General features: G+C 46.3%; 1 protein-coding gene across 1 annotated transcript in view; it reads right to left on the bottom strand.

Annotated features, from left to right (window-relative positions):
- The window catches only part of TMEM38A (transmembrane protein 38A), a 52,846-nt gene that overhangs the window by 10,383 nt on the left and 17,768 nt on the right, over positions 1 to 24,695 (bottom strand). The window contains exon 2 of the mRNA XM_069217077.1: positions 758 to 914. Within this exon, the coding sequence (XP_069073178.1) occupies positions 758 to 914 (157 nt within the window). The remainder of the gene's footprint in view (positions 1 to 757; positions 915 to 24,695) is intronic.

Here is a 24,695-nt window from a genome sequence, read left to right as displayed (position 1 = left end):
GCAGATTCTCAATTTGGAAGTCAGTAGCTGGATACTGACACACACAATCGGAGCACATAACTTCCATTTAGGTTCCTTAGGCTCAACCAAAAAGTGTGTGAATGAGGTTTTGGTGTGTGAGGCCCATCTCTAGAGGTGCTTGCTTACAGTCAGGGCCACTGGAATTATGCGGTTCCACATTTTCTACACAATTATGGATTTACTGCGCTCGCCACATAGGGGGTTATTACAACTTTGGAGGAGGTGTTAATCCGTCCCAAACAAAAGTGAGGGTAAAGTGACGGATATACCACCAGCCGTATTACGAGTCCATTATATCCTATGGAACTCGTAATACGGCTGGTGGTATATCTGTCACTTTACCGTCACTTTTGGGACGGATTAACACCTCCTCCAACGTTGTAATAACCCCCATAATGCATCACCGGCTAATTAATTTGTAGATTTTAACAAAAAATATTTTAATTCAGACGGATCAAAAGTGAGCAAAAGCCATGCTGGACATGTTGTTGCGCAGTGCAGACCATCCGCATAGGTTACCTGGCCACCTTTCGGTTGCGGACCTCTTTATTTTAGTGTTAAACTGGAACATGCAATTTGTATTTTTGTAGGCTCCCTGTCTTAAATCACATGAAGAAATGAGGTCCCCCAAAGACCTCAAGCACCAGTACAAAATGGCACCATAAGAAGTCATTGCATCTGGCAGGGGCCCAACATGAAGCCCAGGGGTGACATTTCTGACGTCAGACGTACTCACCAGACCGCAGAGGCCAGCAGCACATGGGGGTTGTTGCTGAAGTAGTCGATGGGCGATTCTCCAAGCAGGACGTCGGCTAAGATATAGCTACCGAAGCAGTACAGCATGGCGCAAAGCCAGGACGCGACCGGGCTGCGACGCGACAACTCCACTGCGCCTGAAGAAGACATACAACCCTGCGTGAGCTTCTGGGCACATAGGTACGTTCGGGAGAGTGGGGGTGCCTGTCAGTTACCCCGCTTATGGAAAATGAGAGCAGTTTTACTGCTTGCTAGCCGCAGCATCTAAACTCCCACAGTGTCAGCGCTTTTCACAATGTCCCAATCACATAGGTCAAATGCCTTTACACGTTACGCTGTGTGCTGCAAACAGGTAAGTTATGCAGAACATTTTTAACACAACCACAGACCAATGTACACATCTCTCTGCTTCACCAAGAAATACAAAAAATGCAAATAAGTTTTTTAGCAATGCTGCACAATGGCTGCTTGGTTCTCACACAGGCAGAAAGATATCCTGGGTAGCAGGCTATACCCACAATGTCATAAATTCTGAATCTGGTAAGACAAATTAACTTTTGAAAAGCACCTTGAGGTCTATCCCTGAGATGACAGCTGTAAAGCGACAACAAAATCACGTGTGCTGTACTTTTTGAGGGGGAGGGAAATAACCAGAACTGTAATCAGGTGCAGCAATACTGTGCATTTTCTGATTGTGCACATCCTATAAGAAGCCTATAGGTGGGTAACAGATAAGCCCCTTCCCTTTCACGCGCCTAGAAGCCTTATCTAATTCTAAGCTCCTGTAAAGTGTCAACATCCCTTGCGGGCATCTCGACATGTGGTCTATTTCACCCCATAGGAACATTCCGTAACAACCTGTGTACAGGTCCTGTGGGAATCCTGTGTGCCAGGCTACAGGGAATGTGCAGATTTAACAGGGTTCTACATATTATAATAATGCCTATCAACTTTTTTGTAATTTACAGAAATACATATTTTCCTGCATTTCACTCTTCATTTGTGTCTTGTGTTTTTAGACTCTTCTATGTTCAACCATAGAAGTAATTTTTTTTAAATGTCATCAAAGTATGCTGCTCAATTAATGATTAATTCTGGGGATGTTTTAATGATTGTGTAATTCTGCAGGGGTTGAAATATGTGTTGTGCTAAACAAAACACTGTTTTAGCTTTCCTTTCCTCTGTTTTATAATGTATTTTAAGAACATTTTAGTACACTGTTCTGTAATTGCTTTGTACTTTAGAATGTTTTAGGGGTATAATGTTGCAAAATAAATATAATGAGTGATACATTGCTCGATTGACACAATCCCCATAAGCAAAATTAATAAAAAATATTCCTTCTTGTGGGAACTAATGTTTTTTGGAAACAGTCTTATAAGTGGCACATTTTGCAGTTATTAACTGTTCAATTCGTTCAAAAAATGACCCAGTTTAAACACTTTAAAATGGCAGAAGTAGGTATTAAAACCTGAAAAATTATGATAACTGTTTCTCAAGTCTCTTTTATAAATAAAACTATTGAAGGCCTACAATGTATATTACATTTCTTAGTAAAGTTGCCAAGCAATTATGGTTTTTTTTAGGCTAGACTGTCAGCAAAAAGATAAAGAAAATCAGTTGTTGACATAATAAAACCCGAACAGGCCTTTTCATGAATTTACCTTAATCTGATTGTTTTTAGGATTTTAACATTGTTTCTATAACATCCCTATGTAAATCTGCTACAGTCCCGCCAAAGATACCCTTTTTTCTAATTTCCCGTAGCTGGAAGATACTGGGCGTAATTGCAATCTAAAGGACAGGCTCTTATTTTGAATTCATACATAGTAAAGTGCCATTTAATTATCTGACTTTAGAAGGGATCTCCTCTTTCTAAGTTCTCGGGTTAACAGATATGAACAGACTGAGAGTTAATCTCTGCCAGCAGGTGTGAGCCCAGAGTGGCATCAGCAGGACTCGGCTTTTTTTTTGGTCCTCAGGAGGCGCGGGTTGGAGGAGGAACAGATCATCCTTGTCATGGTCTAAAAATGGAACACGCCACACGTACCAATAGGCATTGCTGCATTAACCCTTGGTGACCCGCAAACCTCCCGCCACCTGCTCCCTTCGCTCACAACTGGACAACTGGTGAACCGACCCCCAGGCAAGGTCTTGTGGCCAACCAGCCTGTCATCATCAACGCCTTCCTCCCGTTGACATCCGAAGGCTCTCAACCAGCCAGCGACCCATCCCTTGGAAAGAGGATCCCGCGCCCTAGGAAACGATTGGTTGCATACGTTTTGGTCGTGCTTTCTTCTCGAAGAGGCTCGCAAAACCAGTTTCCAACAATCCAAGGCCTTCAAGCACAACACGATGACCAATAGCCTGAAGGTTGTGGTTGTACAACACCAAGACCTGCTGTCAGGTGACCACAGACCTTAAAAGTAAGAACTATGCCAAAGGTAATGTTTAGTAGACATATACTTACCTCAGTAGTATTGCTCGTAAATATCTGCCTTTCCATACTGTGGTAATGCACCAATTGTTGCTTTGGCGATGACTTTTATTGTGTATTATTAATGGTTAATTCAGTTTGCTCCATCCTGTGTAGTTATTTTATGATATTGTTTTGCACGTAACAAATAATAAACAAATAAAAACATACAGATATTGCTATCTAAGCAATAGTACCATTCATTGCCCAGTTCAATGCCCTCTCATGTAACTCGCCCCTCAAGAATAAATAGTCTTTCGCGCACAGGTAACGCTCATCTATACAGTGGGCACTGAACCAACTGTGTTATGTTACTTTAAAAAATATATATACATTTTATTCAAACAGGTGGGTGAGCGGCCACCAACCATGAACAAAGTTAGGAGACATGCCGCTCAGTTACAAATAATTTTGTACCCCTCCTTTTCCTTTCCCCACCAAGGACCCCCTCCTTGTGACTCCAATCAAGAGTTGGTCTCTTCGGCGCTCCAGGATGGGCCCCATATTTTATCGAAAATCCTCAGGCATTCCTGTGCCTAATACACCCGTTTTCCAGCCCTCGTGCACCAGTCCATATTGCACGCCCAGGACTGAAGCATCAAACATCCCGCCTCCCCAACATTTCTGCAAAATTGCAAAACAGAAGTGCGTAAGAGTCCTAGGGCCAGATGTAGCTAAGGATTTTACCCATTCTGTGTCTCTGGGAAAAAGCTTTCGTACATATGGCCCCTACTGTCCAGAGTTTGTTACCCCCGCATGACCAGTGTCACTAACTGAGCTCCAGTGTGAGCCCCAAGACCGGTGACAGCCTTCGGCCGGCTGACTCCCAGTAGTCATGGATCCTAGGGTAACCCCGAGTGGTGTGTACTGTAATGTGGTGATAGCATATTAACAGGAGGGCACTAGGACCTCGCAGATAGAGGGGTGTCCGGTCAGGGGTGAGGGCCAGCATTACACGCACCTGTGTGCCTTCCTGTGCGCACCCCCGTAAGCAGAGGTCCAGGTCAGTCCTCCCCGTTAGAAACAATCTGGTCCTCGTGAGGTCGGCTCTGTGGGGTATTTTCAGATGAATTACCTGTATTCTGGTCCTTATGGGCACCTCCCCGGGGTATCAGCAGGCCGCCCCCTAGTCGTCGTCCTCCAGTCTGCCCAGGTCCCTCTGCCATTTATCCCTGAGGTGTCTAAGGGGGGGGGGCTATTCTGAAGAAGAGAGGGGTACAGTCGGGACACGCATAGCCGGCCAGGCACTCTGCTAATTATTGACTGCTCCAGTCTCAAGTGCCTCTTGTATTTCATCTGAAGACTGGGTACGTCACAACACGTCCTTAGGCAGTCACTTCCGCTCTCTGCTTTTTAATGTCATTTTAAATGTTTTTCTCTGACATGTCCTTCGTTTTAACCGACTCTGAGCGAACTAATACTATACCTAAATGTAACTCTACATTCTTGAGCTATTCACAATTTCTGAGTGTAGAAGTACACCTATGTGTGGATTTACATGTCTCCACCCCCTCAAATCACAAGGTGGAGCATCCTAGTAAATTTACTGGAGTAGAGTTGCTACTAGTAACTTGAAAACATAAATGGAGATCGTTACCATCGTGGCTGAGAGTTCCCTATGGGTAGGTATAGGGAAAATGATAAATTTTATTATTCTCTAAAAATATATATAATGTATTCTAATATCTAAAATTAAATGTAAAATCATTTAAAATAGTCACCACTAACCTAGACTGATAAAATAACATGCTACAGTACATTAATCCATAAAATCAAATGTGTATGAAATCATTAATTTAAATATATTTTCTTTTTATTTAATTTGCCGTAAATGTTGTTAAAAGTTATTTGTTGAATTATTTCGATTATGTATCATTTATAGTTAAAAGTGTGATAGATTAATTTAGTTTTTTAATTTAAACATTTTATTACATTTTTAAATAAAATAATTAGTAATTGTATATAAATTATTAACACTAAAAACGTTTAGAGCTGTAGTAAATGGCGAAGTGCAGTTTAGAAATAGCAGTGGTGTTACTCTTTAGTGGGTGTGCGTTTGTATTAGCATGTCCCGCCCTAAACCCCTCCTTACATTTCCCTAGACTCCTTCCATCTACTAGGAAGCATTCCTTGTTTCCCAGCCATTCCTCCTTGTTCCTCCCACATTTAATATAAAAACCTATACCTAGAAAGGACGGGGGAGGCGGAAGTCTCCGGACGAAGGTCTGTGAATAGCATTTTGTAGTACATGAACGACTGTAGTATTACTTCCCATGCTCATAAATCTTTCTGCGAATCGACTTCTTAGTCGACAATCCTTCTCTTTGGGATCTCTCTTTGAATAAGGACACAGATTAAGAACTTTACGCCAGGAGACAGAAACAGCCGCAAACCAGGACATGGCCCAGAAGGAGGTGTGAGCTTCTGGTTTTCATTTCGAATGACCGTACGTCTCAGATTACCCACGATGTCCTTTGCGGCCAACGATTTGTCATTGAGGGTATGAGGCAGCTGCCAAGGAAGGCGGTTAGAGTGGTCTTGTGCTGCAAAATTACCTCAGATCCATCATACTCTACTGAGTGAGGGGTCTCTACACAGACTTAGTTGATGTGCAGAATAGGGGGCAAAAAAGCATCTAATACATGTCGTAAACGACACATACGTGGGCCTACAACTTAAACACAACACTTTTTCTTCAGCAAGAGGTCTTTGCATGGACGTTAGACTACACTGAGGTCTAAGCATAGACATAAAGACTGCGCTGAGGTCTTAGCATGGACGTAAGACTGCATTGATACCTTAGCATAGACTTAAAGACTACGATGAGGTCTTAGCATGGACGTAAGGCTGAGCTGAGGTCTTAGCATAGACGTAAAAAAGGCAATGTGGTCTCAGCATGGACGTAAGACTGCGCTGAGGTCTTCGCATAGACGTAAAGACTGCACTGAGCTCTTAGCATGGATGTAAGATTGCACTGAGGTCTTTGCATGGACATAAAGACTGCGCTGAGGTCTTAGCATGGATGTAAGACTGCACTGAGGTCTTTGCATGGACGTAAGACTGCACTGAGGTCTTTGCATGGACGTAAGATTGCACTGAGGTCTTAGCATGGACGTAAAGACTGCGCTGAGGACTTAGCATGGATGTAAGACTGCACTGAGGTCTCAGCATGGACGTAAGATTGTGCTGAGGTCTTAGCATAGACGTAAAGACTGCACTGATGTCTAAGCATGGACATAAAGACTGCGCTGAGGTCTTAGCATAGACTTAAGACTGCACTGAGGTCTTAGCATGGACGTAAAGACTGCGCTGAGGACTTAGCATGGATGTAAGACTGCACTGAGGTCTCAGCATGGACGTAAGATTGTGCTGAGGTCTTAGCATAGACGTAAAGACTGCACTGATGTCTAAGCATGAACATAAAGACTGCGCTGAGGTCTTAGCATAGACTTAAGACTGCACTGAGGATTTAGCATGGACGTAAGACTGCACTGAGGTCTTAGTATGGACGTAAAGACTGCACTGAGGATTTAGCATGGACGTAAGACTGCACTGAGGTCTTAGCATGGATGTAAGACTGAGCTGAGGTCTTTGGATGGACGTAAAGACTGCGCTGAGGTCTTAGCATGGATGTAAGACTGCACTGAGGTCTTAGCATAGACGTAAAGACTGCACTGAGGTCTAAGCATGGACGTAAGATTGTGCTGAGGTCTTTGCATGGATGTAAAGACTGCGCTGAGGTCTTTGCATGGATGTAAAGACTGCGCTGAGGTCTTAGCATTGACGTAAAGACTGCTGAGTTCTTGGCATGGACGTAAGACTGCACTGAGTTCTTGGCATGGACGTAAGACTGCACTGAGGTCTTAGCATGGATGTAAAGACGACGCTGAGGTCTTAACATGGATGTAAAGACTGCAATGAGGTCTCAGCATGAATGTAAGACTGCGCTGAGGTCTTAGCATGGATGTAAGACTGCGCTGAGGTCTCAGCATGGACGTAAAGACTGCTGAGGTCTTAGCATGGATGTAAGACTGCGCTGAGGTCTCAGCATGGACGTAAAGACTGAGCTGAGGTCTTAGTATGGACGTAAAGACTGCGCTGAGGTCTCAGCATGAATGTAAGACTCCTCTGAGGTCTCAGCATGGACGTAAAGACTGAGCTGAGGTCTTAGTATGGATGTAAAGACTGCGCTGAGGTCTCAGCATGGACGTAAAGACTGAGCTGAGGTCTTAGCATGGACTTAAGACTGCGCTGAGGTCTTAGCATTGACATAAAGACTGCGCTGAGGTCTTTGCATGGATGTAAAGACTGCGCTGAGGTCTTTGCATGGATGTAAAGACTGTGCTGAGGTCTTAGCATGGATGTAAGACTCCTCTAAGGTCTTAGCATGGATGTAAGACTGCACTGAGGTCTCAGCATGGATGTAAAGACTGTGCTGAGGTCTTAGCATGGATGTAAGACTCCTCTGAGGTCTTAGCATGGATGTAAGACTGCACTGAGGTCTTAGCATGGATGTAAAGACTGTGCTGAGGTCTTAGCATGGATGTAAAGACTGTGCTGAGGTCTTAGCATGGATGTAAGACTCCTCTGAGGTCTTAGCATGGATGTAAGACTGCACTGAGGTCTCAGCATGGATGTAAAGACTGTGCTGAGGTCTTAGCATGGATGTAAGACTCCTCTGAGGTCTTAGCATGGATGTAAGACTGCACTGAGGTCTTAGCATGGATGTAAGACTGCACTGAGGTCTTTGCATGGATGTAAGACTCCTCTGAGGTCTTAGCATGGATGTAAGACTGCACTGAGGTCTTAGCATGGATGTAAGACTGCACTGAGGTCTTTGCATGGATGTAAGACTCCTCTGAGGTCTTAGCATGGATGTAAGACTCCTCTGAGGTCTTAGCATGGATGTAAGACTGCGCTGAGGTCTTAGCATGGATGTAAGACTGCGCTGAGGTCTCAGCATGGACGTAAAGACTGCTGAGGTCTTAGCATGGATGTAAGACTGCGCTGAGGTCTCAGCATGGATGTAAAGACGACGCTGAGGTCTTAGCATGGATGTAAAGACTGCACTGAGGTCTTAGCATGGATGTAAGACTGCGCTGAGGTCTCAGCATGAATGTAAGACTGCACTGAGGTCTTAGCATGGATGTAAGACTGCGCTGAGGTCTCAGCATGAATGTAAGACAGCACTGAGGTCTTAGCATGGATGTAAGACTGCGCTGAGGTCTCAGCATGAATGTAAGACAGCACTGAGGTCTCAGCATGGATGTAAAGACTGTGCTGAAGTCTTAGCATGAATGTAAGACAGCACTGAGGTCTTAGCATGGATGTAAGACTGCGCTGAGGTCTCAGCATGAATGTAAGACTGCGCTGAGGTCTTAGCATGGATGTAAAGACTGTGCTCAGGTCTTAGCATGAATGTAAGACAGCACTGAGGTCTTAGCATGGATGTAAGACTGCACTGAGGTCTCAGCATGGATGTAAGACTGCGCTGAGGTCTCAGCATGAATGTAAGACAGCACTGAGGTCTTAGCATGGATGTAAAGACTGTGCTCAGGTCTTAGCATGAATGTAAGACTCCTCTGAGGTCTCAGCATGGACGTAAAGACTGAGCTGAGGTCTTAGTATGGATGTAAAGACTGCGCTGAGGTCTCAGCATGGACGTAAAGACTGAGCTGAGGTCTTAGCATGGACTTAAGACTGCGCTGAGGTCTTAGCATTGACATAAAGACTGCGCTGAGGTCTTTGCATGGATGTAAAGACTGCGCTGAGGTCTTTGCATGGATGTAAAGACTGCGCTGAGGTCTTAGCATGAATGTAAGACTGCGCTGAGGTCTTAGCATGGATGTAAAGACTGCTGAGGTCTTAGCATGGATGTAAGACTGCGCTGAGGTCTCAGCATGGATGTAAAGACTGTGCTCAGGTCTTAGCATGGATGTAAGACTCCTCTGAGGTCTTAGCATGGATGTAAGACTGCACTGAGGTCTTAGCATGGATGTAAAGACTGTGCTGAGGTCTTAGCATGGACGTAAAGACTGTGCTGAGGTCTCAGCATGAATGTAAGACTGCGCTGAGGTCTCAGCATGAATGTAAGACTGCGCTGAGGTCTTAGCATGGATGTAAGACTGCGCTGAGGTCTTAGCATGGATGTAAGACTGCACTGAGGTCTCAGCATGGATGTAAAGACTGTGCTGAGGTCTCAGCATGAATGTAAGACTTCGCTGAGGTCTTAGCATGGATGTAAAGACGACGCTGAGGTCTCAGCATGAATGTAAGACTGCGCTGAGGTCTTAGCATGGATGTAAGACTGCGCTGAGGTCTCAGCATGAATGTAAGACTGCACTGAGGTCTTAGCATGGATGTAAGACTGCGCTGAGGTCTCAGCATGAATGTAAGACTGCGCTGAGGTCTTAGCATGGATGTAAGACTGCACTGAGGTCTCAGCATGGATGTAAAGACTGTGCTGAGGTCTCAGCATGAATGTAAGACTGCGCTGAGGTCTTAGCATGGATGTAAGACTGCGCTGAGGTCTCAGCATGGATGTAAGACTGCGCTGAGGTCTTAGCATGGATGTAAGACTGCGCTGAGGTCTCAGCATGGACGTAAAGACTGTGCTGAGGTCTTAGCATGGACGTAAAGACTGCTGAGGTCTTTGCATGGATGTAAGACTGCGCTGAGGTCTCAGCATGGACGTAAAGACTGCTGAGGTCTTTGCATGGATGTAAGACTGCGCTGAGGTCTCAGCATGGACGTAAAGACTGTGCTGAGGTCTTAGCATGAATGTAAGACAGCACTGAGGTCTTAGCATGGATGTAAGACTGCGCTGAGGTCTCAGCATGAATGTAAGACTGCGCTGAGGTCTTAGCATGAATGTAAGACTGCGCTGAGGTCTCAGCATGGACGTAAAGACTGTGCTGAGGTCTTAGCATGGACGTAAAGACTGCTGAGGTCTTTGCATGGATGTAAGACTGCGCTGAGGTCTCAGCATGGACGTAAAGACTGCTGAGGTCTTTGCATGGATGTAAGACTGCGCTGAGGTCTCAGCATGGACGTAAAGACTGCGCTGAGGTCTCAGCATGGACGTAAAGACTGCTGAGGTCTTTGCATGGATGTAAGACTGCACTGAGGTCTCAGCATGAATGTAAGACTGCGCTGAGGTCTTAGCATGGATGTAAGACTGCGCTGAGGTCTCAGCATGGACGTAAAGACTGCTGAGGTCTTAGCATGGATGTAAGACTGCGCTGAGGTCTCAGCATGGACGTAAAGACTGCTGAGGTCTTTGCATGGATGTAAGACAGCACTGAGGTCTTAGCATGGATGTAAGACTGCGCTGAGGTCTCAGCATGAATGTAAGACTGCGCTGAGGTCTTAGCATGGATGTAAGACTGCACTGAGGTCTCAGCATGGATGTAAGACTGCGCTGAGGTCTTAGCATGGATGTAAGACTGCGCTGAGGTCTCAGCATGAATGTAAGACTGCGCTGAGGTCTCAGCATGAATGTAAGACTGCGCTGAGGTCTCAGCATGGACGTAAAGACTGCTGAGGTCTTTGCATGGATGTAAGACTGCGCTGAGGTCTCAGCATGGACGTAAAGACTGCTGAGGTCTTTGCATGGATGTAAGACAGCACTGAGGTCTTAGCATGGATGTAAGACTGCGCTGAGGTCTCAGCATGAATGTAAGACTGCGCTGAGGTCTTAGCATGGATGTAAGACTGCGCTGAGGTCTCAGCATGGATGTAAGACTGCGCTGAGGTCTCAGCATGGACGTAAAGACTGCGCTGAGGTCTTAGCATGGATGTAAGACTGCGCTGAGGTCTCAGCATGAATGTAAGACTGCGCTGAGGTCTCAGCATGGATGTAAGACTGCGCTGAGGTCTCAGCATGGACGTAAAGACTGCTGAGGTCTCAGCATGGATGTAAGACTGCGCTGAGGACTCAGCATGGACGTAAAGACTGCTGAGGTCTTTGCATGGATGTAAGACTGCGCTGAGGTCTCAGCATGGACGTAAAGACTGCTGAGGTCTCAGCATGGATGTAAGACTGCGCTGAGGTCTCAGCATGGACGTAAAGACTGCTGAGGTCTTAGCATGGATGTAAGACTGCGCTGAGGTCTCAGCATGGACGTAAAGACTGCTGAGGTCTCAGCATGGACGTAAAGACTGCGCTTACGTACGAGGGGCTGCCACATGCAAGATGATACTCTGTGCTCAGTAAAAGGCCTTGGCATTGATGTAAATACTGGGCTGTGGGCTTACCATTGATGTAAATGCATCGAGGTCTGCGGTGTAAGGAGCAGCTCATTTCTAGAGGCCGTCGCTCGCATGGGCTACACACTCAAGAAAACAAATAGGAGCAAGCCACATTTAGGAGGGAACTCTGGGCACTTGAGACAATACGTTTTGCTGACTCCCCATAGGGGCTATCCAGTGTAGAGACAAAAAAGAGCTTTCTTCTTCCAGTCCGACCTCACTAACAATCACCAACAATAGTCATTCTAGAATTTTCCTTTGTGTGACGATGTCAGCTTGGGTTTTGACATTTATTGTGACAATATTCACACAATGGCCTTTTAAAAAGGCGAAACAATTTGATGTATTTAACATTATTTTCTGTAGGGTGCTACTTTAAACCCCGACATCTCTGTTTTCTGTGGGTGTGTTACAGAACCTGAGTGGCCTTGTACAGTGAGTGCTGCACTAACTCCAAGGCTGAGCTGGAGTACATTTTCTACAGGTTTTGGAACCTTTTCTTTGTAGTAACTTTAGAAATATATTTTATGAATAGCAATGGAGATACTAATTTTGTAGGATGTTGTTTGCATTCCCATGTACCTCCTTATACCACGTCTTACCCTCCCTCACTAAACTCCTCCCATTTAGGTGAAGGTATTCCTAATGTTCCAGCCCCTTCACCTGTCTTTCCAATTTTTAATACTAAACCGTAGACCTACATTTGCGTAAATCTCCACACACGTGACGGATCTCCGCAGAGGAAAGGCTGGAGTAAGGAAGCCGAGGCCTCTGGCTGCTGGTTAGTGAATAGCATTTTGAAGTACCTGAGCCACAATACTGCAGCAATACTTCACACACTACAAAATGCAGTTTATGGCTAGGCCCCATTGTGTTCAAAAAGTAATTTAGTGTTAGATTATAGTACAATATACCCAGTGCTTAATTTGTAAATAAAAACATGCTGGTGCCCTCCACTTAAACACGCGAATACTGATGCAGCGTAATCCTGAAGCCATCTCTGGCCTCTCTAATCCATTTACAGCCACTCCCTGCCCCTTCAGCTCACTCTTGCAGCTTTCTGCTTTCTCCTTTTGTGACACTTTTTCGTTTTTGTCTTCCTCCGTCTTTCCCATATGTGCCTTTTGCAGTAAATGCTTGCGGCAGAAAAATAACTGCCGGCCCTCAAAAATAAGTGCCGGTGCTCTGCACCGGAAACAACAAGCACAAATTAAGCACTGAATATACCACTGGATTGGGTAACAGTAAACATAATTTAGCTTCAAGATGTCCAAGGGTTGAACACGTGCATTACAAATACACATTATGTTATGATATAGTAAAGCTACTAGTTTTCTAGTAAATGAGAAAACAATAAAAACAAATATGAGAAAAATAAACAAATAGGAAACAGAAGTGTAAAATACAAAAGCAATACTATAAAAGTGAAAGCCTGGGTTAGAGGTTACTAGTATTGCACATATATCTTCCAGGGGCGTCTTCAGAGCACCGCGACTGCCCCGGTAGCGAAGATGTGCTGTGACGTGTTACAGCGGGAAAGCAATGTTGAAATTTAAGCATCAGTGTCACTCTGAGATGCCTTCCTGAGGTGCCAAGAATCAGGGTCCCAGGGCTTATGCAACAGCGAAGGGTTAAGCTGTGCTGCGGGGTTGATTAAATTACGCATCAAGAAATGCATGTTACGCAGCGTAATGCGGCGTATTCTGCGACAGGATGATTTCACAATTCTGTCATTGTAGCAAACACTAATACTGTTTGTACAAGTGTGTCACCTCATTAGTGGCAGTTTAACACGTGGATGAAGCCATCAGTACCTGAAATGTGACCGGTTTGTTTGTGCTCAGGGTCTTGGCACTACAATGTTCATTAATTTCAGCTAGAAGCCATATGTTTTGTTGAAATCTGTAAATTAAGCAGCAGATGATGGAGTGTATGCTGGGCCATTGGAATTATGTGGCAAAGGAGAGTCAAATTATGGGGCAGAGTTGACAAAATTATGAGGCAAGAGAAGGCAAGTTACAGAGCATAGAAGGTACATAAATAGATGTTTAATTTTTGGATGGAAACAGTCCAATGTTTAGGTTTCCGCCAGACCGTGTCCACTTCCTCTCTCTCAAGGCCAGAGAGGATTTCCTCAACGCTGACTTGTTTGTAGAAATCGAATTAAATAAAAAGGCGTTCGCCAGACGGGCTCGAGGTTCTGCCAGGGGTGGAATGAGCAAGGCGGGACTGGAAACCAAGAGCGACCCTGGCAAAAAGGTTCAAACCAGCCCATCTCCCCCTCTCCTCGCTCTCGCTTCTCTTCCACTTCTGGGGGGGGGCACACCCCGCTTGCTGTAGCTACTTGGGGAAGCTCGGGAAAGAGACAGAGGCCCGAGGAGCACCCCCTGCCTTAAAAACAGGCCTTCGAATGCTCCAACCCACCAGGGAAATGCCAGGTGGCAAAAATGGCAGTCCAGGCCAGGGAATGACTTACAGGGACATTTGGAGACATTCCAAGAGGCCGGAGCCACTGAAAGGCCCATGGATTTGGGAAGTTAGCCGGATGTCAGACAACCGTCTGCCCAACAATGGATTCTCCCACAGGCTTTGGGGGGCATCGATCCCCCCCCCACCCCGCCAAGCCCCCAGATGCGTCTACTAGCTGCCCGACCCTTGCTTCCTCGTGGGGTTCTTTCCCACGGGACTTACAGGGGCCTATTCACAGATGTGTTGTGGAGTATTTAAACTAGTACTCATGTAGAACTGTCTTAAGTGATCTTGCATTCTTTTGTTAATTGGTCCCAGGGTATGTACAATGTCAATATTTTGGAAATACGTGTCCTAAATGACCCAGATGTGGGCTACAAATTAATTTGACGATGTCAGTTTGGGTTTTGGGGATTATTGTGCTATCGTTCACCAGATGTTCCCTCCCCCCCAAGTCACACCCGTATCTGACTGCTTCTGTTGGTAAATATACAAGAAAACATTTTTTTTAACTTGAACAGAACCCACGACCTTGTCGTTAAAGTTAGTCTAGCTTGTAGATCACCGTAAAACATTTTAAAATTGGTAATATGGCCAAACTAAATAAAAAACTGATAAAAAACACTCAATTTGTTTTACTACCAGCTTCAGATTTTTTCGAGGTGATTTTTAGCTTTTTAATCCATCAAAGACCAAGAGAAACACATTTTTCCTAGAAAGGCAAAGCAGGCCTTACAGGTCCGCCCTCTTGCTGCCTGCAGTGATCCTGGAGACCACATTTAAGGTCTATTTATTTTTTGTTATTTTGTTAACCACACTCAGTCCCGTAAGCTTAAGGAATCCTGTAAATTAGTGGGCCAAGCAATAGATAAGCTAAAATGCCAAAATACAACATTAGCAGGTGAGACGAGAAGCAGGCATGAAGAATGAATAAACATAATTATAATAATTCAGAGTACAGGAAAACGAGAAACTAGTTGGACGCTGTATTTAGTCACACATGAACTAGCTGACTGGAAAGCATGTTTACAGCTGCTTCTTGTGCAGTAGGTGCGGGGAAGGACCAGTTGGGGGCGGTGTGAGGGGAAAAGTCTTGGTGCACAAATCTGTCACAAAACCAGTAGAGGTGTAAGTCTTGGCTTCTGATCATTGGAACCAAGGGACACCTGTCCACCAGGGCCACCCGGCCGCCAGGGACAAGGCTCTGAAGGGCACAGGGCAGATCCTGGACTCTGTCCAGTATTACAGTGTGACCCAGGGCCACCAAATGTGCAGCGGATGGAATACAGCCTTCAATGAGCTACAGGGGTCTGAGGGTCTATACTACTGTAAAATTCACAGGGGATATATTCAGCCTTTCTTTCAAATAATTCAATCTCAAGAGTTAATAAAGTGATGACTAATGTGCGGCTTGAAGCTGCGCCTTGAGGCGCCGTGGAATACTCCGATTACGTCACCCCTGAGGGCCAATCCGAGTCATGCTTCTCTCCCGTCATGAGTAATTAGGGATGGGCCCGGCTTTCGTCATGGTGTGATCCGGTCAATCCGAGCGTGACGTGTATGTGGGCGGGGCCCAAGCCTGCTGCTCTATCAAGCTGGAAGACCGGGGTTGCTTGTGTTCCTATTCAGGAGACCTGTACTGTTTAGGTCGGGGCTTAGCAGAGAGCTTTTGATTTTACTTACATCATATTTACACAGTATACTTATTTGTAGGGGGTTTCAGCCAGCTCTCTTCATTGGTCTGTTGTTGTCTAATTCACTCTTTTTTTCAGCCCACTACAGCATGGGTCAGCCCACTGCACCCATTGGCCAACTTCACTGTGAGTAACAGCATTCTGCCCTTTCACGAGGAACAATTCCTCCAGTGCCATGGACCACCATGGTTCTGTGTGCAGCCACCAATAGTGCACGTGTAAAGACCCCTCTTCTATTCACTCTGTGTCCAGCCACCTCGTTCACCAATCCACAACAGAATACCCTCTCACCATGGCTCTGTGTCCCCCTGCCTCTTTCACTAATGCACGGCTGAATACCCTCTCACCATGGCCCTGTGTCCAGTCACCTCTTTCACTAATGCACGGCTGAATACCCTCTCACCATGGCCCTGTGTCCAGTCACCTCTTTCACTAATGCACGGCTGAATACCCTCTCACCATGGCTTTGTGTCCAGCCGCCTCATTCACTAATGCACGGCTGAATACCCTCTCACCATGGCTTTGTGTCCAGCCGCCTTGTTCACTAATGCACGTCTGAATACCCTCTCACCATGGCCCTGTGTCCAGTCACCTCTTTCACTAATGCACGGCTGAATACCCTCTCACCATGGCCCTGTGTCCAGTCACCTCTTTCACTAATGCACGGCTGAATACCCTCTCACCATGGCTTTGTGTCCAGCCGCCTCATTCACTAATGCACGGCTGAATACCCTCTCACCATGGCTTTGTGTCCAGCCGCCTCATTCACTAATGCACGGCTGAAGACCCTCTCCCCATGGCTCTGTGTCCACCTGCCTCATTCACTAATGCATGGCTGAATACCCTCTCACCATGGCCCTGTGTCCAGTCACCTCTTTCACTAATGCACGTCTGAATACCCTCTCACCATGGCTCTGTGTCCAGTCACCTCGTTCACCAATCCACAACAGAATACCCTCTCACCATGGCCCTGTGTCCTCCTGCCTCATTCACTAATGCACGGCTGAATACCCTCTCACCATGGCTCTGTGTCCAGCTGCCTCGTTCACTAATGCACGTCTGAATACTCTCTCCCCATCACTCTGTGTCCAGCCACCTTGTTCACTAGTGCATGTCTGAATACCCTCTCACCATGGCTCTGTGTCCAGCTGCCTTGTTCACTAATGCACGGCTGAATACTCCTTACACCATGGCTCAGACACCTCATTCACCAATACACATCTGAATACCCTCTCACCATGGCTCTGTGTCCAGCCGTCTCGTTCACCAATACACAATTGAATACCCTCCCACCATGGCTCTGTGACCACCTGCCTCATTCACTAACCTGAATACCCTCTCACCATGGCTTTGTGTCCAGCCACATCGTTCACTAATGCACGTCTGAAGACCCTCTCATCATGGCTTTTTGTCCAGCCACTTTTTTCACTAATACACATCTGAATCACCTCTCACTATGGCTCTGTGTCCAGCAGGGCAAAAGTCATAAAAAAAGAAGTGGTGGGACTATCCAAGTTAGACAGTATACAAGTGACATCATGGCACATGATATCACAGCATGTGACATCATGGTGTGTGACATGCAAGTGGTATCACAGGAAGTAGCATTACAGCCCATAACCTCACAGGAAGTGACATCAGAAGGAGTGACATCTGATCTTAAGACCTCACACATATGTTTAGCAGGTCTATAAGGAGTACATTTGACAGAATTTCCAGATTTAACAAATTAGATTTTGCATTGGGGTTGTGCCAAACAAGTGACACAACCCCAACACAAAATATGGGCCTCAATTTCCAAATTTATTTTTTAAAATCTCTTCCACAAGGATATTGACACAAGGAGAAACTTGGCCATTAATCTGTTCTGCTTAATTAGTTGCAAAAACTGCATTTAAAAAAATCTTTTGGGGTTAAGGCGCCTGCTGCAGAAAGCTTCGTATGGCCTGTAAATCTCAGGGAATAATAATGTTAAAATAACTCTGGTGGTTAACACTTTGGCTGGAAAGATGTGTGTCGTGTCCAGTCCCAGTTTTGAATCAAAGTAGGATAGAGGATTAACGTGTCTCCTGCAACACGCCTCATGGCAGATTGGTTACTTTATGTAGATAACTAAGTGGGCTGCTGCTTTTAACACGGAGATGCGATTGTTACTTGCAGTTCATAGATTGCAATCCTTCTAATATAGCACAGTGACCTATGAAGGACACGTGGCTCCTACACCTTGTAACCTTCATTATCCCATGTAAAACATCCTTTACATAGATTTACACTTTTATGATTTATTGTCTATGCATAATGTGTACATATGACATAAGGCGCTCTTACACCTTGCATTGGGATAAGTAGTGCTATAAAAAAAAAAATAGTGGTATTTATATTGCTATTTGTGTAAATATAGGAGCAGACCAGCATATCAGACATTCTTACTGTACGCGCATATCTCTTGTAGCCTGGGAAGGACCAACTCACAATCAGGCCTCTCAAGTAGCGGTGAAGTGACAACATCCTGTGTGCCTTTGTTACCCCTCCATTGCATTTGTAGGTAGGTGTGAGGCTCAAGATAGCTCCCGCAAGAACAAAAGGAGGCCTGATGGCCACTTAACTTGGCCTATGTTTTGGCTGCAGCTCAAATTTAAAATAAACCCCCCCCTCCTTGTCACCTGCGCATTACTACTCAGAAGAAAAGCAGGCAACCTGCAAGCGCTGCTGAATGCGTTGCGGTGTTTAAACATTACACTGGGATGAGTTCAGCATATTACAGTGCGGCACAACAACGTGGCAAGGTGGACGGTGCCCAACTTGTGAAAATAGTGGAGGGACGCTGTGTACCTGCATGTACCCCAGACTTGTGCCCTGGTGTGCAGCCACCTTGTTCACTAATGCACGTCTGAATACCATCTCACCATGGCTCTGTGTCCAGCTGCCTTTCGGGTGCGGTTTCTGCCTCTAGTGCACGTGTGATCTTGGTTCAGCATATGTTTAATTTGTTGGGCTGCACATGACGTGTTTCCATTACTAGTGCGTCGCACCATCGCACAAGTACGTCACTCAGCAGCAAACGTCAGGCAAGGCAAGTGGTTGCCTGAGTCGCCCTACTGGAGCGAAGCTGGTGAAGTCTGAAACAATATAGATGTGCCACATATGCCGGCACCACTTCTCTTGTACCCAGTTCTTGGTCACCCATGTCTTGTTCTAATCAGTGCTTTAAATGAAAACGTAGAACTGCAGGTACTTACTATGCAGAGTACCTTTTTGCTCCAGAGAAGTGCCCATTAAATGTATTGCAGCAGTGTTGAGACCTGCAGGTCCTCTCCCTTAGAAATTAAAGAAGTGCAGGTACTCAGTACCGGACAGTACCTGCCCATTTAAAGCATGGGTCTAATCCAGTGTGAGGAGCCCAGAGAGCTACCTACAGGGTCCCTGCTCAGTCGAGGCTCCTATGGTCAAGGCTAGATACAGAGGTGGGCTAGGAGGTCACCTGGGGCTCCAAGTTAAGTAATACTCCAAAATATAACATTTAAAAATTGATGATTGTAATGTTTTCCTAGGGCAGCAGAGAGTCTAGGGCCAGCCCTGCTTCTTGCGAAAGTACCAGCTGTGCCTATTATCTGTGTCCACAGTGCCAGCATTGTTACGCCCACCATGAGATTACTTTCTCCCACCAGGGAGCTGAGAATCATAAAGAACCAGGCACTGACTGGTGCCCTGCTCCCTGTAATCCCAGACCACCCTCCAAGGACATCCTGCATGCTGCAGTACGTCTCATGCAGGACAGGAAGAAAGATGACCATATCACCCCATCCTGATGGAATTCCTATGGCCTGCCAGTTGGCACCATCTTCAAAGCCAGCTGTATCATCACAAAGCCATCACAGTGGTACCCCCGCCAACCTGGCTGACAAGATCACCACCTGCGGCCCACCCGCATCCAGGACTCTATCAGACCAAAGATGAAAAATGCAGAAAAAAGAAAAGTATGCCTGGCCTTCTCCACTACGCACTCATGGTCTAGAACGACATTGGTGTAGCTATCATGACCGCACCAACGCCGCTCCAGTTTATTGAAGAGATGAAGACTGATCTCTTTAAGGAACACAACATCACAATGCAGTAACAGTTCACTTCTGTTCCCAGAGATTGCTACTCCTCCAATCACTCGCTGACTGCATCCTTGCCTTTCACCCTCTACAGTGCCCGCTGTCTTTTGGTTACCTTTGTGCCATACAAACACCACATGCAAACAATGGTTAATAAAGAACACCTGGCCCATTAATTGGGCAGAGCCCCGTTCGCTGCTACAATGTGGGGCCCGGTGATGCCCTGATCCTGAGTAGGCTCTAAGTCTCACACCAAATACAAACCGACTCCCCAGGGTTTGGCATTTATCTGGTGCAATAAAGAGCACATAGTCAAGTTTTGGGGGGAATACCATGGAGATGTTGGAGTGGTAAGATGTGTTAAAATCCAAAACAAAGGACGGGACATTTAATGTAAACACTACCCAACTTGAGGTGCTTAGTTTGAGCCGGTGGTTGTTGGTGGGAGGCACCGGCACCTATTTTTGGGCACTGGCAATTAATTCTCCACATCAGACATTTTCCAAGACGAACAGTGGGAAAAACAAACAAAACCAAGAGATGGAGCAAAGGAAATACAGAAAATCTGTCTCCAAAAGAGAAAGCAGAAACTTTTAAGAGTGAGATAATTGGGTAGGGAGTGCCTAGCAGTGAATTAAAGAGGCTTTACATGGATTCAGGACTGCGCGTCCTTGTTATTAGCGCTCTGACATTTCATAGCACCAGCAAAGGGTCTCTGAGCAGTGCTTTGAGCACCGGCACTAACTATTTTACAAATAAAGTACTGCCAGCTTGGAATTCCAGCCCTGGAACAAACAGGGGCAGGGGGCAGAAAACTCCGGTAACTCCATGTTCAGCTCTCTTTTTGGCCCAGGCCTCAATAAACACAAGTGAAAGTCTCTCTATCTATCATTCACTAACACTAGTGGGTTCACCAACTTCACAACCAAAGTGCAAACACTGGAGCGTTCACCAACTTCACAACCAAAGTGCAAACACTGGAGCGTTCACCAACTTCACAACCAAAGTGCAAACACTAGAGCGTTCACCCAGTTCACAAAAACCGTGCAAACACTAGAGCGTTCACCAACTTCACAACCACAGTGAAGGGAGGTTCCTAGACTCAGTGATTTTCCTACATGCATATTTCACACTGTGTGGCGTGTTTGCTCAGCTCACGCCCATGTTGACTTTTGTCTTTGCACGATTACTTACTTATAGGGCAGGTACACTACATACCGATAAGATTTGTATTCACCTCTGCGTCCAGGCCCAGAAATCATACATTTTTAAAAAAACAAAACACCTCTCCCTTCGACTGGTCTCAGGAGCCTTTCACCTCTACTCCTGACTCTGACAATTTATACTTTCTCTCTTACTGCTTAATACCCTACCACGTGCAGGACATTTCGGTGTAAAGTGTACCCAAAATGTAGTATGTCACAAATGCTTTAGAATAAAGGTCACACACTGTTCTACTTTGTATCCATATTTCTGTAAGTAAAAATATGAAAATAGCATAGTAATTGTGGTACCTGGACCTTGTTGCAGGGTCATCCCCAATCTTTTTGCCTCCTTCCTCCTATTTTTTCTTACCAGTTTTTGTTGGCTTTAGGATTCTGGGCACTTTACCACTGCTAACCAGTGCTAAAGTGCAAGTGCTCCCTATGTAAATTGTACTGGTGATTGGATTCTAAATGAGTGGCATATTTGATTTACTATTAAGTTCCTAGTAAAGTGCACTAGAGATGCCCATGGCCTGTAAATCAAATGATACTAGTGGGCCTGCGCACAGATTGTGCCACCCACATGAGTAGCCCTGTAAACACGGGTCAGACCTGCCACTGCAGTGTCTGTAGGTACAGTTTTAAACTGCCAATTCGACTTGGCAAGTGTACCCACTTGCCAGGCCTATACCTTCCCTTTTTCTACATGTACAGCACTCCTACGGTAGGTCCTAGGTAGCCCCAAGGGCAGGGTGCAGCATATGTTAAAGGTGGGACATGTACTGGTGTGTTCTACCTGTCCTAACAGTGAAATACTGCCAAATTCGGTTTTCACTATTACAAGGTCTATCCCTCTTGTAGGTTAACATGGGGGCTGCCTTTAATTATCATTAAAATGCAGTTTCCCTTTGAGAGCAGATAGAGATATGGAATGTGGGGTCTCTGAACTCACAATTTAAAAATACATCTTTTGGTAAAGTTGTTTTTAAATTGTTTGTTTGAAAATGCCACTTTTAGAAAGCAGGCATTTTATTGCTTAACCCATTCTGTGCCTCTGCCTGCTTGTGTATTCCACGTCTGGGTCAGACTGACAGTTGGGCTGTTGTGAATTCCCTCTAGACAGTGACACAATGGGAGCTGGGGTATAGCCTGCATATCCCGATGGGCCATGTGGGCTAGAGTGGAGGGAGGAGTGGTCACTTACACCTGAAAGGGCTGTGCCTGCCCTCACAATCCAGTCTCTAACCCCCTGGAGGGTGTCTGGGGTCAGGACTGGGCAAGGCAGGATCTTGTGAACAACAGAGATTTTCCTTTGAAGTTTCCTAACTTCAAATGCAGAAAGGGGTATAAGTAGTGGACCCAAAACCCCAGACTTTTAGAACCTTTCTGGAATCAAGAGAAACCTCTGCCAAGGAGAAGAGCTGAGGAGCTGGAGGAGGAGTACTGCCCCTTTGCTGTGTTGCTTTGCTGGGTTGGCCTGCAGTTGTTGTTTCTGTCTTAACAGTGCAAAGGGTGAACTTTGCTATGTATCCTGCTTGAGAAAGTTCTCAAGACTAGAGCTTGCCTCCTGTTGGAAGTCTCAGGGAGATCAAAGACTTCAGTTTCATCTGCCTACAGCACTGGGAACTGTGTGTTTTGTGCTGTTCAAGGAGAAAAACCATTGCGAAGCCGCCAACGACGCCGCTGGCCTGCACCGCGACCAACCGACGCCGCACAGAGTCGCACTGCCCTGCTTCGCACCGCAACCCTGGTCTCACCGCCGCCACCGAGCCACTGCTTGCACCGTGACCTGTGGGCCCCGCACTCTGGCATCGCCTTGCTCACAGCACAGCCTGGGCATCCTCGAAGACGACGCTCCTGCTGACACTAGTGCCGCTGACTCCACCGTGGCCTGTGGACACTGCTCGTAAGGTGCACGAAGCACCGTCCCGTCCCGCACCACAGCCCTGGTCCACTGATGCAGCATCATCAACTCCAGTGTCATCACCAGACATCCCTGTCTGCACCATGAACATTCCACGGAGCCCGCCCCGTGCCGCACCACCGACTTGGGCCTACCGACGACAGCGCTTCAGCAACAACAACGCCGCTGCCTGCACCGTGACCTGGTGACACCACACGGCCCACCTCCCCCCTTGACACTGCAGCCCTGGTCTCACCGAGGCCGCTGGATGACTGTCACCAAGCCGCTGCCTGCACCGTGACGCTTTGCACCACAGCCCCAACGCTATCCACGCTAGCGCTCCTGACTTCATCAGCCCGGAGTTCGATCCACAACGCGTGTGACTTTAAGGGTCCGATGGCCTCCTCACCGACTCCGAAACCGACACCGCGATGCCAGTGATGCCACTCTCTGGATCTCATTGCAAAGATCATGATGCCCTGCAATTCCAAGGTACTGTTTGCGGATCTTCCTGACACCGTAGCTGGCCTGTGACACCGCCCTGAACTGTTGGTTTTGTTGATCACGATCCCGTGATAGGGCATCTGTGGTCGAAGGAAGGGACCTCGGTGCGTGTAAACAAGGCAGGGAGTGCTGCACAATGGAGCTGCCATGCAAAGCATCCTCCTGTCCATCCAGAGATTTACATATTCTCATACGCCCCTCCCACCCCCACAGCCCTCTCCCTGATTGGCCCAGGCGCTCTCTCTTCTTGCAGGAGAGCAAGAAAACGCTCGTTTCTGTACGGCTCTGCCTTTCCACCTAAACTATTGGAATGTCGTATCTCCTAACATACTCCTTTGGTCAGAGTTCAAACCATGCAGTGCCACATTGACTGACATTTCCTGAAGTGTTCTCATCTCTTACACAATGATGTTTGTAGAGTTCAGGATGTAGGGCGGCGGGACTGCAGAGTGAACTGCTGACAACCGTGTGTCCTGCAGATCATGTGGTAGAATGACGCCAACTCTGCCTCTCATCCTTCTGAAGCCGATAAACGGTGTACCACTGCATAGTGTAATAGGAACACCTGCTACGCTTCCAAAAAGCAAAAACAAGGATATTAAGGGATCTCCTAAGGCTCAGCGGGGCCTCTCAAACTATGCAATTCAGCGGCTGTGGCCTTTTCAGAGTAACTTGCCACACAATCCACCATTAGCTGGGAAGGATGAAAGGTGCAGAAAGCAAGAGTGCACATGTGGTGCAGCATAGCACCCCCCCCCCCCATACTAGGTATTCTGTAATCTACCAGCTGCTGACTGTGGCATGCAGGTATTCACTCCAAGGAGGGGCAAGTGTCCACGTTCACTCAATGTCACCAGAAGCTGGCCTGCTCAAGAACGTCTGTCTAAAAACAAAATGCCATTCATCCGGTGGAAACAGTGATTATTTGTTGTATCAGTGGGACAGTTTATTGCCATTTCATAGCCACTGCCCCAATGCAGTGGTTCCTGTAACTGGGTATCCAGAATGTGGAATAATCCCAAAGATTTGACCTCAGTGTGCAAGGCCTGGTGTCTCTTGAGATGCACAATGCCTCCTGGTGGCACACTTTCATTGCAGGCCTGTGTTGTACACTACTATTCCACAGAACTGCTTCTTAATGGAAAAAAGTACTTCAAGAGGCCCACACAGCGGGCAGAGAGTAAATGAGGAACTGAAGACCACTTTCAAAACAGATCTGAGGTGCGCAAAATAAAAGAGGCACACCTTTTATTAACATGAATTCCGAGCATGTAGGTTTGTTTTCTGCTGAATGTAACGCTGAGTGTTTAAAAAACA

The sequence above is a fragment of the Pleurodeles waltl genome, chromosome 12 (genome assembly GCF_031143425.1).
Source record: "Pleurodeles waltl isolate 20211129_DDA chromosome 12, aPleWal1.hap1.20221129, whole genome shotgun sequence".
NCBI classification, from domain to species: domain Eukaryota; kingdom Metazoa; phylum Chordata; class Amphibia; order Caudata; family Salamandridae; genus Pleurodeles; species Pleurodeles waltl.
The sequence above is the reverse complement of the archived record's forward strand: the minus strand, read 5'-3'. Positions and strand labels throughout refer to the sequence as shown.